Source organism: Typha angustifolia, chromosome 7 (assembly GCF_048772165.1).
Source record: "Typha angustifolia cultivar Huaian chromosome 7, ASM4877216v1, whole genome shotgun sequence".
Lineage (NCBI taxonomy): Eukaryota > Viridiplantae > Streptophyta > Magnoliopsida > Poales > Typhaceae > Typha > Typha angustifolia.
In genome coordinates this window covers 8192116-8208198 of record NC_133245.1, presented here as the reverse complement: position 1 = coordinate 8208198, position 16083 = coordinate 8192116, and the positions used below count along the sequence as shown (strand labels likewise).

Sequence of the window (16083 nt, the reverse complement as noted above, 5' to 3'; positions counted from 1 at the left end):
CTGATATGCGATATCTCGTGGCCCATGTCCGAGGTCAGTTGAGTCTGTGCGCACAGACAATCGGACACATGCCGTTCGCTAGGGCATATGTGGCGAGTTATCCTCACGAGGGTTCTATCAACTATATGGGGGTGCCCGGTCTAGATGGATGTTGATACCCTTAGCGGATGGCAGGGTATGGTTATATTTGAGATACTCCTTGCGGATGGTAGAGTATGCTCGGAGCCTTTGGGCATGATGTTGAGACCGGGTACCGAGTGTTGACTGTGCACAGTGGTCTAGTATGATGATATTATATCGAGATGTCGGTGATGATCGTGATGTTAAGAAATGCATATGACTTCATTATTACCTGACATACCTGATTATCGAGTGGTCAATATGCATCATATATGGTTGCATTTCATATCATAGCATAGTCATGATCGGCATGCATCATGTGTCATATTTGAGAGAAAGTTATGATGATAGATGACATGGAGATTTGTTTACTCATGGTCGAGGATTATATACTTTTATCAGTTATGACATGTTATCTACTTTTCATTTATATATTATTGAGGATACATTCATATACTCATTCATGACATGATACTCTTTCTGATTCATATTATCCAGTACATGATTTACTCTCTGTTTGGCATCACTGATTCGGGGTAAGGTCTATTCACTGAGCCTTTTGCTCATGACTCTTTTTATTTCTTTTCTAACCCCCAGATTTGTGATACATGATAGCGACTTGAGAAGATATTTTAGAGCGATGATGAGGTGAGCTATAGCTGCGAGATGGTATAGATGATAGTTTATATAGAAATTGAGTTGTACCAATATTTGATATTTGTACTCTTTTGTATTAGACGATGATTTGTATAATACAGGTCGAATCATAGTGTACCCTTATATTAGTTATTTTAGTTGTATCTTGATGGTTTGTTGTGGCCTGTGTGGGTCCTGCCAGATTATGTAGCGGTCTAGTGTATATTATTGTGGACTTTGATATTCATATGTTAACAGGTTTATTTGGTTAAGAGTATGATTTATTTGGTGATGGATTATATGATCATGGATAGGTTAGCAGGTTTTATTTGATGATGTCATGATTATATGTGCAGAGGAGAGTATCCGTGCGTGACGGGCCTCGCCCGACTTGTCGCGTGCGTCGCGCGTGCCGTGCGGTCGCGTGGGCATGCACGTGCCGGTGCCGGGCGGGGGCGTTACATAGAAGGCAAGAAATCAATAATCCAATAGCATAATGAAGTTGCCTACTATTCACATATGTATAGAGGCTAGCCAACAAGTCCTAAAACAATATGAAACCCTAACAAACCAACTAAACTAGTATTCCTTATTTTCTCTGATTACCTCTCGGATTAAGCTTTCGTTTTGTTATAGATAGATTCCAAATCTAGTGAAGTCATGAATATAAAAATTGTAGATCTGGAGGTTGGCAACCTTATTCAATTAGTTTGATATTATTTGGATGTGTTTAGAATATTTTATAAATATTTTCCCAAAACTGCAAAGAGTTGGATTTAGCTAATTAAATAAAATCCTAACTAAGTGTATCAAAGAGAAGTTGTTGTAGAAGAGGTGGGTTAAAAGCTAGAGGAGGCTAACCAAAGACTTAGACGGTGGAAGAAGGGAGGTGGGAGAGGGCGTCAATGGCTAGAGACAAATTGAGAAGGAGATAAAGGCCAAAGCTAATTTCTTATTATCCAATATCATACTCTAAATTAGGATTTCCTCCATATATTTATAGAGGCGCACCATAGGGACCCAAACAACTAAGTTAAAATCCTAACAAATCAATAACTAAGTTAAAACCTTAACAATCCAACAATTTTCACTATAGTGCGTTAGAACGCGCCCGATCACGTTCGAATGCACAATTTGCGTTCTTTGTAGCTGCGAATGCGTGCAGACGTTCGAACGCCTCTTTGGCAAAAGATTTTATTCTGTCAAGCAAACACAAACTAGATAAATAGGCTTATCTCAATAAATCCAATGCCGCGAGTGCATCCAATCCGACCAAGTCGCATCATAGCCCTAGGCCGTCAAATAAAAAACCAAATGGGTTTTGATGCAAATAACCTTTTTTCTAATTAATTGATGTAATTAGAAAAAGTCACGAAACATACCCTGCTCGAATCTCGACTCGTCCGAGTCGGTCAAGCTTGGACCTTCTGCCCAATGCCGAGGTGAAGGAGGCGCGCTCTTACTTTCCCATTTTCTTCCCTTCTCTCCCTCCCAATGCCCCACCTCCATTTCAACCCCAAACAAAGCCATCCTTCTTCCTGCCTCCTTGTCTCCATTCGCCGCCACCTGTCCGTCGGCCGTCTCGACCTTGCTGTCTCCTCTCTCCCCCTCCTCTCCCGAGCCGGCCTCCGCGCTCCCTTCTCCCTTCTCGCCGAGCTCCTCCACCAATGCCTAATCTCCTCTTCCCTTACCTTAGCCCATCGTATCCATCTTTTCGTCCACCTCTCGGGCGTCAAGTCTTTAGTTCCTTCTTACACTCGTCTCGCTAACCACCTCCTGTCCTTTCACTTCGTACGCGGTCGCCCCTCCGAGGCCCGACACCTATTCGACAAAATGCCCCAGCCAAATATCTTTTCCTTCAATGCCATGCTCGCTGGCTATGCGCGTCTCGGCCTCCTTGCGCCCGCTCGCCGTATATTCGGTCGAATGCCGCATCGCGACCTCGTCTCCTGGAACACGATGCTCCTCGCGCTCGCTCGTGCCAGCTCCTTCCGAGAGGCCCTGTCCTTATACTCTCAGCTCCGGAGGTCCTCCCTTGGTTTCAATGCGCATACCTTTTCTGGCCTCCTCGTGGCATGCGTCCGCCATGCGCAGCCCAAATTTACCCAACAGATCCATGCCCAGGTGCTGCTTCTTGGGTTCTTATCCAATCTCATTATCGCAAGTTCACTCCTTGATGCCTATGCAAAATGCGGATGTGTAGATGATGCAAGGAACCTGTTTGATGATATGCCCGTTAGAGATGTTCTTGCTTGGACAGCCCTGGTTTACGGGTATGCGAAATGTGGGGACTTGGTCTCTGCTCGTCGTCTATTTGATGATATGCCAGAGAGGAATCCTGTCTCCTGGACTGCTCTTGTTGGGGGATATGTTCGTGGTGGCCAGCCTTTAGAAGCGCTGGATCTGTTCAGGAATATGATAAATAAGGGTGTTAGGCCAGACCAGTTCACTTTCAGTAGTGGTTTGTGTGCGTGTGCTACTATTGCTTCACTAAAGCATGGGAAGCAGATCCATTGCCGAATGCTGAGAACCCAATTCAATCCCAATGCTATAGTTCTCAGTTCTCTCATTGACATGTACTCCAAATGTGGGGATTTGGTAGGAGGTCAACGAATATTTGAGAGGACAGTTCAAAGTAAAAAGGATACAGTGATGTGGAATACAATGATCTCTGCTGTGGGTCAGCATGGTCATGGCAGAGCTGCAATTAAACTTTTTTCAGAGATGATTGCAGTTGGAGCGAAGCCTGATGTTAACACCTTTGTGGTTCTCCTGACTGCATGCAGCCATTCAGGTTTAGTGGAAGAGGGTATGAAGTTCTTTGAGTCTATGGGCAAGAACCATGGTATCATTCCAGAAGAAGACCACTATGTTTGTCTGGTAGACCTGTTGGGCCGAACGGGCCGTTTGCAAGAGGCAATGGAATGGCTTGAGAAGATGCCCTATAGACCCAGTGCACGACCTTGGAATGCTTTGCTTGGGGCATGCAGGATTCATGGGAACATGCAGTTGGGAAAGAAAGTAGCAGAACGCCTAATTGAGTTGGAGCCTCAATCTTCCGCAGCTTATGTGCTACTCTTAAATATACACGCCAATGCTGGGAGTTGGGATTCTGTGGAAAATGTAAGGTGCCTCATGGAGGAAAACCTAGTAAAAAAAGAGAAGGCTTCGAGTTGGATCTAAGTTGCTAATATAGTTCACTTGTTCAGCACCTCAGAGCAGCACATGGTTTCAAAGCTAATGTATGTTGTGCCACTAGACCATCACTCTTTCAAATGATAGGTGCTTCTTGGACTACTTGAGTGCTCCACGGATATTGGGCAGTCATAACATTTTTCGCACGTTTGGCATACTTGTTATATGGAACACCACCATTTAAAGACAAAAAAATCGCAAAACCAGAGTTCTTCCAATTGGCCGCAGATAATAAAGTTACTTTTTGAAGATTATTCTTCATCAGAGGCTAATAATGTTTTCGAAACACTTCAGCAATGTACATTATGTACTATCTGGAACCCTTCACATCATTGATAATGTTCTGTTCCTTCTTGAATATTCTTAGTTTCTACATATGGTTATTGTTTAATAATAATGAGTTCCTATGTTTTAGTTTTCAGTTCTTTTCAAACAAGATTTCGTGCTTGGAGGACATGTGAATTTAGATATTCACTTCAATAGATGAGAGTTTCCTGCACTAGTTAAATGCTTTTTGTAGAAATATTCTCTGCCATTCCATGCTAAAAAATTTGAATTTTTTTTTTGATAAAAAGAATTGAATGTCGTTAGAAATTGCATACCATATAGCTATTCGTTCTTATAGAATAAAGTTCTGCTCCCTCCGTAGGTCTGAAATTACTGGTGAATTTATTTGGACCTGTTCTTTAGAGGTTGGACATCTATTCTAAGATGTGTATTTGTCAGTAGAACCTTTTTAGCTTGACAAGGACATACAATATAAATAAATAGAAATTCATTATATTGGAACGTTTTAACGTTTGGAGCGAAATAGTTTGTTGTTATTAGGAAGATCCCTGGTTGAATTAACGTTTTGTGCACTCAGGTCATTAGCATATGTAGCAGAAGCAGCAAAAATAGTATCCGACTCAAATTGATTTGTTAGTCTCCACCATAAAAGTATGCATCATAACCGAGATTTATTTTTTCTTTTGTGATATCCATAATCTGACTATAGCATCACCGGACATTCGTTATCATCTGAGCTGCTGAGCTCTTTATTTACTGGAAAGGAAATGCTTGTTCCATAATCTGACTATAGCTTGCATTATGCCCTTTCCTCTCCAATAGATCATGAATGACTATAAATATGCAACTCAAAGCTGAGAAATCCTCAAATAACTTAAACCTGAGGGGAAGACTTCCACTCCTTCCAGAAAATGGAGAGGGCATCGCTAAGGGTAATTGCCATTCGGGACTTCCTCCTGAAAACTTGTGACCCTCTCATTATGAAGAAGCCACTAGAATAGAACGAAGAGGTGGTTCGTGTCATGCCTCAGTCCGGACAACAACATCTTTCGTCCTCCGAGGGGACTAGTACTCCGAGATCGACAACAATGGGGAGAACACCTGCCCCAAAACTTAAGAAGGAAGGAGTACAGAAGGGGCTTGAAGAAGACATCGTCAAGGAGAAGACGTTGGAGTGATTCCATCATTTCCTCGCAAAAAGACAAGAAAAAGGGTCGTACAAACCCTTCCAAGTGAGAAGATACCCCATATGGATTTGACGAAGGACAACCACTCGGAGAAAACACTTACATCTTAGCGGAAAGGTAAGTTTTCCATGGGTTGGTAGCCTAGACTAGTACAAGGAGCCCACTAGCTAGAGAACGAGAATGATAAATTTATGCTTATAAGTACGAGTATCCTACGAGAAAATAAAATATTCGGAAAAGTAAAATATTTAATGTGTGTAGATTCTGGTAATATTTTTTTCTCTAATATAGTAATTTTTGGTAGATAAAACAATGAAATTAGATATTTGAAATGTGTTTCCATCTTGAGAAGAATTACATCAAAATAATATTTTCTCAAAACTTATGGCTAAAAAAAAAAATAAACCAGAATCTAAATAGTGTCAACTGGGAAAATAGTTATAGATAATCACTTTTCATATATAAGGGATCATATTTATTGGGATACTATATATGAAGTTATGGAAATAACTTCCATTTGCCAAAAATGTAGTTTTGTAATCTCTAAATTATAACGTATACTTGACCAACAAAATATGAGAATTAGAGATTGTATATTATAATAAAGATGTAGATAAATGATTTTTTTCCATATCAAAAGGAATCATATGGATATCATATAATAATTAAAAGTTATGCCCAAAATATCATCACATAAACAAAATTATATGATATAGACTTATTTAACTTATCCCTTACTTGGAACACCCTTGCCCCTAGCATGATGTTCGAACACCCAAGTCTAACAGCAAGTCAAGGTTTAAGGCGTTTGATATGATTTATGTTAAGACTGGACCACTCGTGGACATTAGGCTCATGGCATGAGACATTTAGGTTCATGGCTTGAGTCACTTATCTAATTATAGATTAATTTTAGCACTTAGTTTAAGTTACTTTCAGCTTAGGTTAGTCGAGTTAGTTTATTAATGACTTAATGGGTTTGGTTAATAATTGTGGTTTGAGTTAACTGATTAGCCCCCAATATAAATTATGGAATGTAATCAAATTTTGATTAGGCATGAATTATCAAGTTAACCTATCTTCTCCTCTCTAATCTAAACCTTCTCCCTCCTTGCTCGAACCCTAGACATGCGCCACCTTGCTGTCAGTTATTTCTAGCCTATTTTGACCATCGGGCCCTCCCTCCTCCTTAGGACACTGGCACCTTCTCTCCCCCCTTCTTTCACCCTATTGCATAATGTGCAAACTTTACTTGGAACCCATGACTAGGTCTCCATCTCCACCCTCATCACCACATCAGAAGCCTTCACCACCACCCGCCACCAATATCTCCTCGGAACTTCACTGATTTTAGCTCAAGCTACAGTCCAAATATGTGAAGGTCATGAAAATCAAAATTGTAGATCAAGAGGTTATGGAACGAACCCATCTGATTTCGTAATTCTATTGCTACGACGAATATCTAGCGAATATTCTCTTCTTACTGCATGGACTACCATCCTGCACCCAAGCTTGATTCATGTCATAACAAGTGATATTAGATCCATTGCTCCTCAAACACCATGGCGACAACCAGATTCATGGCATCAAGACCCCATGAAGGCACCTTAGTTGAAGAAGAGGCCATGGATGTGGTCAGGTCCAAAACAAGCCTAATTGAGATGGCACGATCTGAGTTGAACCTAAGCACACTATGGGGGACTTCTCCATTTCTTCCTCCATGAACTCAGATTTGTTCAAGATGTTTATGGACATGATGGAGATGTAACGAGTCATACAAGTATTTATTACGAATTGACTTGATCCAATTTCCGATTCGTAGCGGTTCTACATGGGATTTGGGATTCGCGGGTGGAGACATGGATTTTTAGGTATAGGATGGAGGTGATGATGGAGTGGTGGCTGAATAGTTGATAGAGGTGGCTCGACAATAGATGTTGGTGGTGGTGGGTTGATATAGCTTGTTAGAGTCTTTTCTTATTACATTAGTTATTTATTTTCATTAAAATAAATTTTTTGTAGGTCATGTTCAAATGCGGAAGGGCGCGTTTGAACGTCATGTTTGAACGTTGTCAGGTATGTTCGAACGCTGCGTTCAAATGCCTGCATCAAGTTCACAAAAACAGAGAACGATTTTTGTGTGTTCAAACATGGTCAGGCGCATTCGAATACGATCGGCAGGAGTCCACTAGAATTAGGGTTAATAATTGTTATTTTGGCTTATTGACTAGCCTCTATAAAGGTGTTGATGGTAGCCAAAATTATTATGCTGTTAGAATATTAATTTCTTGCCTCTCTATCCTCTCTTTAATCTCTCTACCCTAATTTCCCTCCTCCCTCTTCACTAACCTACCACCTCTACTGTTGGCAAGGTCTCTCCTAACTTCTAATCTCCCTCGTTTGTCGAGTCCTCTCTCTTTCTTGGAATCTCAACCACTTCTTTCCCTTCGTCTTTATCCTTTAAACAACATCAACTAACCACCTTTATCTCCATTATCATTTATAACTCTAACATCCACTCCCTCCGTCACCATCACCATCATCCGTACTATATCATATTTTCATCCTAGTTGTTGTTTGAATCTATGAAGGACGTAAATAAAGAAAATGTAGATCAGGGAGTTACAGATCGATCCCACTTAGTTTCGTAATTTTATGACTACGAAAAAATATGTAGTGAATATTTTCTCTCTGTTGCGCAGACTGCTTCTTATAATAAATTCAGATCTTGAAGGAATCGTACTATAACCTATCATTCATATCAAAGCCAAGCGAACCTCAGACCTCCATTAATGGTGGAAACAAGGAAGATGGCATCAACAAGGAGATCAATCGAGAACACACAGACAAGAGAAGACTCAATCCATGATAATCCTAATCGTGAGGGCGATTCCTTTAGGGCGACCACGATAGGACCGAGTCAACCAATGTCCATGGGTGTGAACATGGGCTTGGCAGATGAACTTAGGGACATGTTCCAAATATTGCTACATAAGGTTGATGCAATGCAGAATGATCACAATGCTTTAAAGGAATATGTTATGAATCGATCGGCTTCGTCATCTCCTAGACGAAGATCGATGCCTCAAGAAGGACCACCAGTGGGACCACACCAAACCGATACCCCACAGGTCTAGGTACGACATGTTAATGTCAATGATCCTCTTTTACCTATCCCTATACATCATTCCCCACCTCCGATACACAACCCAAGACCGGTGGTAGTGGAACTCGAGAGACTCGTTGATACATATAGTTAGTATCTTTTCTTATTGCATTAGTTATTTATTTTTATTAAAATAAAATTCTTGTAGATTGTGTTCGAACATGGAAGGGGTCGTGTTCGAACATCCTTATGAACGCCTGCATCAGGTTCGCAATTATAGAGGATGCGAAAAGCGTGTTCGAACGCAGTCGAGCGCATTCGAATGCAGCGTTCCAACGCCTGCATTGCGTTCGCACATATAGAGAACGTCTGTTGTGTGTTCGAACACGATTGACGGGATTGCACTAGGATTAGAATTAGTTATTATTATTAGGGCTTGTTGGCTAGCCTCTATAAAGGTGTGGATGGCAGCCAAATTCAATATGTTATTGGATTAATAATTTTTTTGTCTCCTATCTTCTCTCTATTTTCTCTCATTCCTCCCTCATCACTAACCTGCCACCTCAACCATTAGCAAGGTCTCTCCTAACTTCTAATCTTCCTTGTCTATCGAGTCCTCCCTCTTCTTTGGGATCTAGACCACTTATTTTCCTTCGTCTATATCCTTTAACAACATCCTTATCGATTCCGAGAGTCCACACAACTTTCTAGATGATAGGTTTGTAAGGAAGTTGGGCTTCGATGCTGAACTGACCATGGGGTTCGACGTTGCTATTGGAGATGGCACGAAGCTTAGGGTAGAGAGCTTGTGTTGCCGGGTCGGTATACGGGTGCAAGGAAACGACATCATTGTGGACTTGTATTTGTTGGCAGTGCGAGAAGTGGACATTGTCCTAGGCACTAAGTGGTTACAAAGCTTAGAACTCATCATTTTTTATTTCCGAAGCATGTGGATGAAATAAAGATGTGCGGCTTGATGGCGTTTGATCTCCGCTGATTTCAGCGATGCAGCCGATGGTGGGGCTACCTTGTCTGAGTGATTTGGCCTATCTTCTTTAGTTAGGACCAGTAGGAGATGAGCATCTAATGAGTCCATGTATCATAATTGATTTATCTAATTTATTAGATAAATTTGCTGGACCATTTGAGGAGCCAAGAGAGTTGCCACCAAGGCGAACAGCGGACCATCGCGTAGAGATTGTGTTTGGGATTGCACCGGCGAATTTGAGACCATATTGGTATCCACATGTGCAAAAGGAAGTTATCTCCAAGATAGTAGCCGATATATTGGAGCAAGGCCTCATACAACCAAGTCATAGTTTTTACTCATTGCCCGTGCTATTATTGCAAAAAATGAATGGGACATGACGTTTTTATGTCGACTATTGGGCACTAAACGCTATCACCGTCAAGGATCGGTATCCCATTACGGTCATAGAGGAGCTGTTGGACAAGCTTGCAGGGGTGACCAAATTCAGTTAGCTTGACTTGAGGGCTGGGTATCATCAAATTAGAGTTCACTTGGCGGATGTGCACAAAACTGCATTTCAGACTCTGGACGGGCATTATGAGTTCCGGGTGATGCCCTTTAGTCTCACCAATGCTCCAGCTACTTTTCAAGACCTCATGAATGATATATTTTGGCCTCTAATACGAAGGTATGTCTTGGTATTTTTTGACGACATTTTAGTTTATAGCAAGACTGAAATGGAGCATTGGTGGCATTTGGAGGATGTGCTGAATTTATTGAAGCAAAACTAGCTAAAGATTAAAAAGTTGAAGTGCCTATGAGGAGTACCACAAGTGGAGTATTTAGGCCGCATCATCTTAGCGGAAGGTGTAGCGGCGGATCCTCAAAAGGTAGCATGGATGACCGCTTGGCCGATCCCTACTACCACCATAAGATTGTGAGGATTCTCAGGGCTGACTGGATATTATCGCCGCTTCATCGCCAGGTATCGCAAGATCGCTGCTCCTCTCACTTTTTTACTGAGGAAGAACTCTTTTAGATGGATGGATGAAGCCACTATAGCCTTTGAAAAATTGAAAACAGTAATGACAACGACGCCCATTCTAGCTCTACTGGACTAATAGGATCTGGAACCAAAAGATCGGCTACAGAACAATTTTTTAAGATCTAAATTTATTGTAGGAAGCAGTATGCACAATTATGGAAAAATATTCGTCAACTATTATGTCGTACTCAAAAAATTACGAAACTAACTAGGTTAGATCCAAAACTTCCTGATATACAACTTTTGTATTTACGCTCTTCATAGATTCGAACTGTAGCAGGGACGAAAATATAAAATAATGGGGGTGATGGTGGTGGTAACGGGTGGAGTGGATGTTGGGGTTGTGGATGGGTGTGGAGATGGGGGTGGACTATGGATGTGATTAAGGGAAGTACATGAAGGGAACAAAGTGGTCAAAATCCCAAAGAAGAGGGGTTGCTCGACAGTCGAGTGAGATTAGAAGTTAGGAGAAACCTTACCAATGGTAGAGGTGGAAGGATGGTGAAGAGGGAGGAGGGAGGAGTCTAGAGAGAAGATAGGAGGCAAGAAATCAATAATCTAATAATGAAGTTGGCTGCCATCCACATATCTATAGAGGCTAGCCAACAAGTCCTAAAATAATATGAAACCCTAATTCTAGAGGATTCCCGTCGATTGCGTTCAAATGTGCCTGATCGCATTCGAACGCACTCAATAAGCTCCATCTCTGGATATGCGAACGCGATACATGCATTCGAACTCGCCCGACTGCGTATGTGTTCTTTGTATTTGCGAAACTGATGCAGGCATTCACAAGGGCATTTGAATGCGATCCCTCTTACATTCAAACCGACCTATAGGAATTTTAGTTTAATAAAAATAAACACCTAATGCAATAAGAAAAGATCCTAACTAAGTGTATCAGCCCACCATGCTTCCCCCACCTTGGCTTTAAGGTGAAAAGTTAGGGAAACGCTACAAGATATCAATCTCCAACTCTCATGTCGGTTTATCAGATGGCTTGCTAAGCCACTCAACTAGAATCTCCATCTCCAATTTGGTACCATGTCATCGTCGACATCTAGCAAGTACTCAAACTGGCTCTACGAGCTCTAGCTCCTCCAATGCGCTTTCTCAACAATGAAACATGAAAAATAGGATGCACTCTCGACCTCTCCGGCAGCTCCAAATGATATGCATCCAGACCAATACGCTCCAACACCCAAATACATCTACGATCCAGCAGTAAACCGCCTCGATTCTCCAACTTTGAATGGTGCTCCGGATCATCCATCACCTCCTGCAATAATCTCAAAATATCTGGGTAAGATGTACATGCATACCTTAGCTTGTCAAGGAAGGGAAAAGTAGGAGATAGATAGGCTGCAAGCTCGGCGGTATCGGGTTGGCGCGATAGTGTATCCGCCGCTCTATTTTTTGTTCCATTATTGTATTGAATTTCATAATTATACCCCAGCAATTTTGTGACCCATTGCTGCTGTGCCAGAGTGTTTATGCGCTATCCTATAAAGTATGGATGGCTCGTTTGATCGATTCGGATAATGAATCATCTACCAATCAAATAAGGCCTCCACTTTGTCACCGCATGCAGAATTAGTAACATCTCTCTCTGATAAGTCAATAATTGCTGGAATTTTTGTGATAAAGTCTCGCTAAGATAGGCAATGGGACATCCTTCTTACATTAGTACAGTTCCTATGCTAACACCCGATGCGTCACATTCCATAATGAACTCTTTGGTGAAGTCCGGTAGCGCTAGAACGAGTGCCATCGTCATTGCTGTTTTCAGTTTTTCGAAGGCTATAGTGCATTCATCAGTCCATCTAATAGAGTCTTTCTTTAATAAAAAAGTGAGAGGAGCAGCGATTTTGCCATACCCGGCGACAAATCAGTGATAATATCCGGTCAGCCCCAAAAATCTTCTCAATCTGGTAGTAGTAGTAGTAGGAATAGGCCAAGCGGTCATGCATGCAACCTTCTGTGGATCCGTTGCTACACCATCCACTGAAATGATGTGGCCTAAATACTCCACCTTTGGTGCTCCCTATAGGCACTTGAACTTCTTGATTTTTAATTGGTTTTGCTCCAACAAATTTAGCACGTTCTCCAAATGCCGCCAATGCTCCAATTTAGTTCTGCTATACACCAAAATATCGTCAAAAAATACCAAGATATATCTTCATAATAGAGGCCGTAATATATCATTCATGAGGCCTTAAAAGGTAGCTAGAGCATCGGTGAGACCAGAAGGCATCACTCAGAAATCGTAATGCCTGCCCGAAGTCTGAAATACAGTTTTGTACACATCCACCGGGTGAACTCTAATTTGATGATACCCAGCCCTCAAGTCAAGCTTACTAAATATAGTCGCCCCTGCAAGCTCGTCCAGCAACTCGTCGATAATCGAAATGAGATACCAGTCCTTAACGGTAATAGCATTTAGTGATCGATAGTCGACACAAAAACGCCATACCCCATCCTTTTTTGGTAGCAAAAGCACGGGACGTGAGTATGAGCTATGACTTGGTTGTATGTGGCCTTGCTCCAACAGCTACCATATCTGAGATAAGTTCTTTTTGCACATGTGGATACTGATATGGCCTCACGTTCACCGATGTAGCCCTGGGTATAATCTCTTTGCGATGGTTCGCCGCTCTCCTCGGTGGCAACTCCTGCAGCTCCTCAAACAGTCCAGAAAAGTTATCTAACAAATTAGACAATTGTTTGAGGTTCATCTCCTGCTGGTCCTAATTGAAGAAGATAGGACAAATCGTAAGCACAAGGCAGCTCCACCATAGGCTGCATTGTAGGAATCAGCAAAGACTGAATACCATCAAGCCGCACATCTTTGTTTCCTTGTTTATATTTCATCCACATACTCCGAAAATCAAATGTGATGGGTCCCAAACCCTATAACCACTAAGCACCAAGGACAATGTCCGCTCCACGCAGCCCTAACGAATACAAGTCCACAATGATGTCGTGTCCCTGCACCCGTATACCGACACGGCGACACAAACTCTCCGCCCTAAGCTTTGTGCTGTCTCCAATAGCAACGTCAAATCCTGTGGTTAGTTCGGCATCTAAACCCAATCTCCTCACTAACCTCTCATCTAGAAAGTTGTGTGTACTCCCCAAATCGATGAGGATCTGCACACAATGCTTTCTAACGAGTCTGTCAACCTGTAACGTACTCGGTACGAAAGTACCTGAACATGCATGCAACGATATTTCAGCTTGGATATCTTCCTCCACGCCCTCCTCAACAGTCTCCTCATGGGTCTCCTCTGGACACTCTCCATCATCAACTACCACATCATCCTTCTTAGGACCATCAATAAGCATCACACTCCTTATTGGTTCAGAACACCGATGATCGGGGGGGGTGAAACGCTCATCACATCAAAAGGAAAGGCCCTTCGCTCGTCACTCCTCCACCTAGGCAGGTGTGAGAGTTCGAACTAAGGGTCTAGTGCCTCCTCTAACATCGGAAGAAGGTCTTAAAGGTGGTCATGGTCTAGTATTAGTAGCCGCTGTTTTTAAAATCGTAGAATTTTCAGTCGGCATTCTAGGTGCAAACTGCCCATCTCGTCTGCCCTAATTGTTTTTCGTTGCCATCCTTAAAGCCCTATACTTTTGTTCCATCCTCACGGCCTTCTCAAAGGCCTCCTTAAGAGTAGTAGGACATACAGCATGAACATCCGCTTGTATCTCCTCTCGTAGCCCTAAAATAAATATACTCATGAATATATGTTCGGGTCACGGTGGCTCACAACGACTACTAACTCTTTCAAACTCAGCTTGTAACTCTAATACGATAGTCCTCTGAACCATCTTGCTTAATGTGGCAGCAAAATCTTTATATGTTACTATCGCAAATCTGCGTGTAATCCTCCTATAAAAATCAGCCCATTCGGTAAATCCACCACCACGAATAACTGATCTATAACAATACAATGCCGTTCCTTGGAGGTAAAAGCTTGCCATCTAGACTTTTGCATCTTTCGCTGTACCTTGATAATCAAAATATTGTTCAACTTGAAACATCCAATCCGTTGGATCACCGCCTTGGAATTTTGGAAAGTCCAAACGTGCGGTTCTCCCCAGAATAGCGTTGTCGGGTTCACGAAAGATCCTTGGTTCAGGTCTAAACCTTTGTGCATGTTGATCACTTTCTCTAAATCCTCGAGCATGTCCATCACCAACTCCATAGGGATTAACCTCATCCTCATAGTGCCAATCATCCTCATCGACGAAGCGCACTGGTGTCTCACGCCTCTCAGGTTCCACCACCGCCGGTCTTGGGTTTTGTAATGTAGGTGGGAGATGATGTGAAGGCATAGGTAGGAGGGGATTATTGACACTCATATGACGCATTTGGACCTGTTGGGTATCGGTTCAATGAGGTCCCACCACTAGTCCTTCTTGAAACTTCGTTCGTTGTCGAGGAGATGACGAACCCAATCGATTCACGACATATTACTTGAATTCATTGTGATCCTTTTGCATGTTATCAACTCTATGCAACAATATTTGGAACATTCTCCTAAGTTCATCCTTATTCGAACCCATAAATGTTGGTTGACTCGGTCCTGCCATGGTCACTCCAAAGGAATCGGCCTCATGGTTAGGATCATCGTGCATTGAGTCTTCCCTTGTCGATGAGCTCTCCATAGGTCTCCTTGTTGATGTCATATTCCTTGTTTCAACTATTAATGGAGGTCTGAGGTTCGCCTGCTCTGATACCAAATTAATGAGCTTTGATACTATTTTGATAAGCTCTGATACTAATTTGATGAAATCTGGAACCAAAAGATCGGCTACAGAACAACTCCTTAAAATCTAAATTTATTACAGGAATCAGTTCGCGAAACTGTGGGACAATATTCGTCAGATATTCTCCGGTAGTTAGACAATTATGAAACACATTGGGTTAGATCCGCAACTTCCATATCTACAACTTTTGTATTTATGCTCTTTACAGATTCAAAATGTAACAGGTATGAAAACACGAAAAAACGTGGGTGATGGTGGTGGTGACGGGTGAAGTGGATGTTAGGGTTATGGATGGGTATGGAGATAAGGGTGGATTGTGGAAGTGATTAAGGGAAGTAGACGAGAGGAACGAAGTGATTGAGATCCCAATGAAGAGTGGTGGCTCGACAACCGAGGGAGAAAACTTGCCACCGGTAGAGTTGGAATGATGGTGAAGAGGGAGGAGGGAGGAGTCTAGAGAGAAGATAGGAGGCAAAAAATCAAAAATCCAATAGCATAATGAAGTTGTTTACCATCCACATATTTATAGAGGCTAGCTAACAAGTCCTAAAACAATATGAAACCCTAATTATAGACGATTCATGTCGATCGCATTCGAACGTGCCTGTTCGAGTTCGAACGCACTCAAAAAGCTCCTTCTCTAGATGTGCGAACGTGACACATGCGTTCGAACGTGGGCGTTTGAACTCGCCCGACCGCGTTCGAACGCACAATATGCGTTCTCTGTATTTGTAAACTAGATGTACGTGTTCACAAGGGC

The 16083-nt window shown here is 42.1% G+C and overlaps 1 protein-coding gene across 2 annotated transcripts; it reads left to right on the top strand.

Moving 5' to 3' along the window:
- The first annotated feature begins 2155 nt into the window (after nt 1-2155).
- LOC140764046 (pentatricopeptide repeat-containing protein At2g21090) lies at nt 2156-4372 on the top strand. Of its 2 annotated transcripts, XM_073102497.1 has the most exons (2): nt 2751-2880; nt 2960-4372. In XM_073102497.1, the coding sequence occupies exons 1-2, from the start codon at nt 2832-2834 to the stop codon at nt 3937-3939; spliced, it is 1029 nt and encodes a 342-aa protein (XP_072958598.1). In that variant the 5' UTR covers nt 2751-2831; the 3' UTR covers nt 3940-4372. The 2 variants fall into 2 exon arrangements, with proteins under 2 accessions (XP_072958597.1, XP_072958598.1); XM_073102496.1 differs by having other exon boundaries at nt 2156-4372.
- Nucleotides 4373-16083: the final 11711 nt, after the last annotated feature.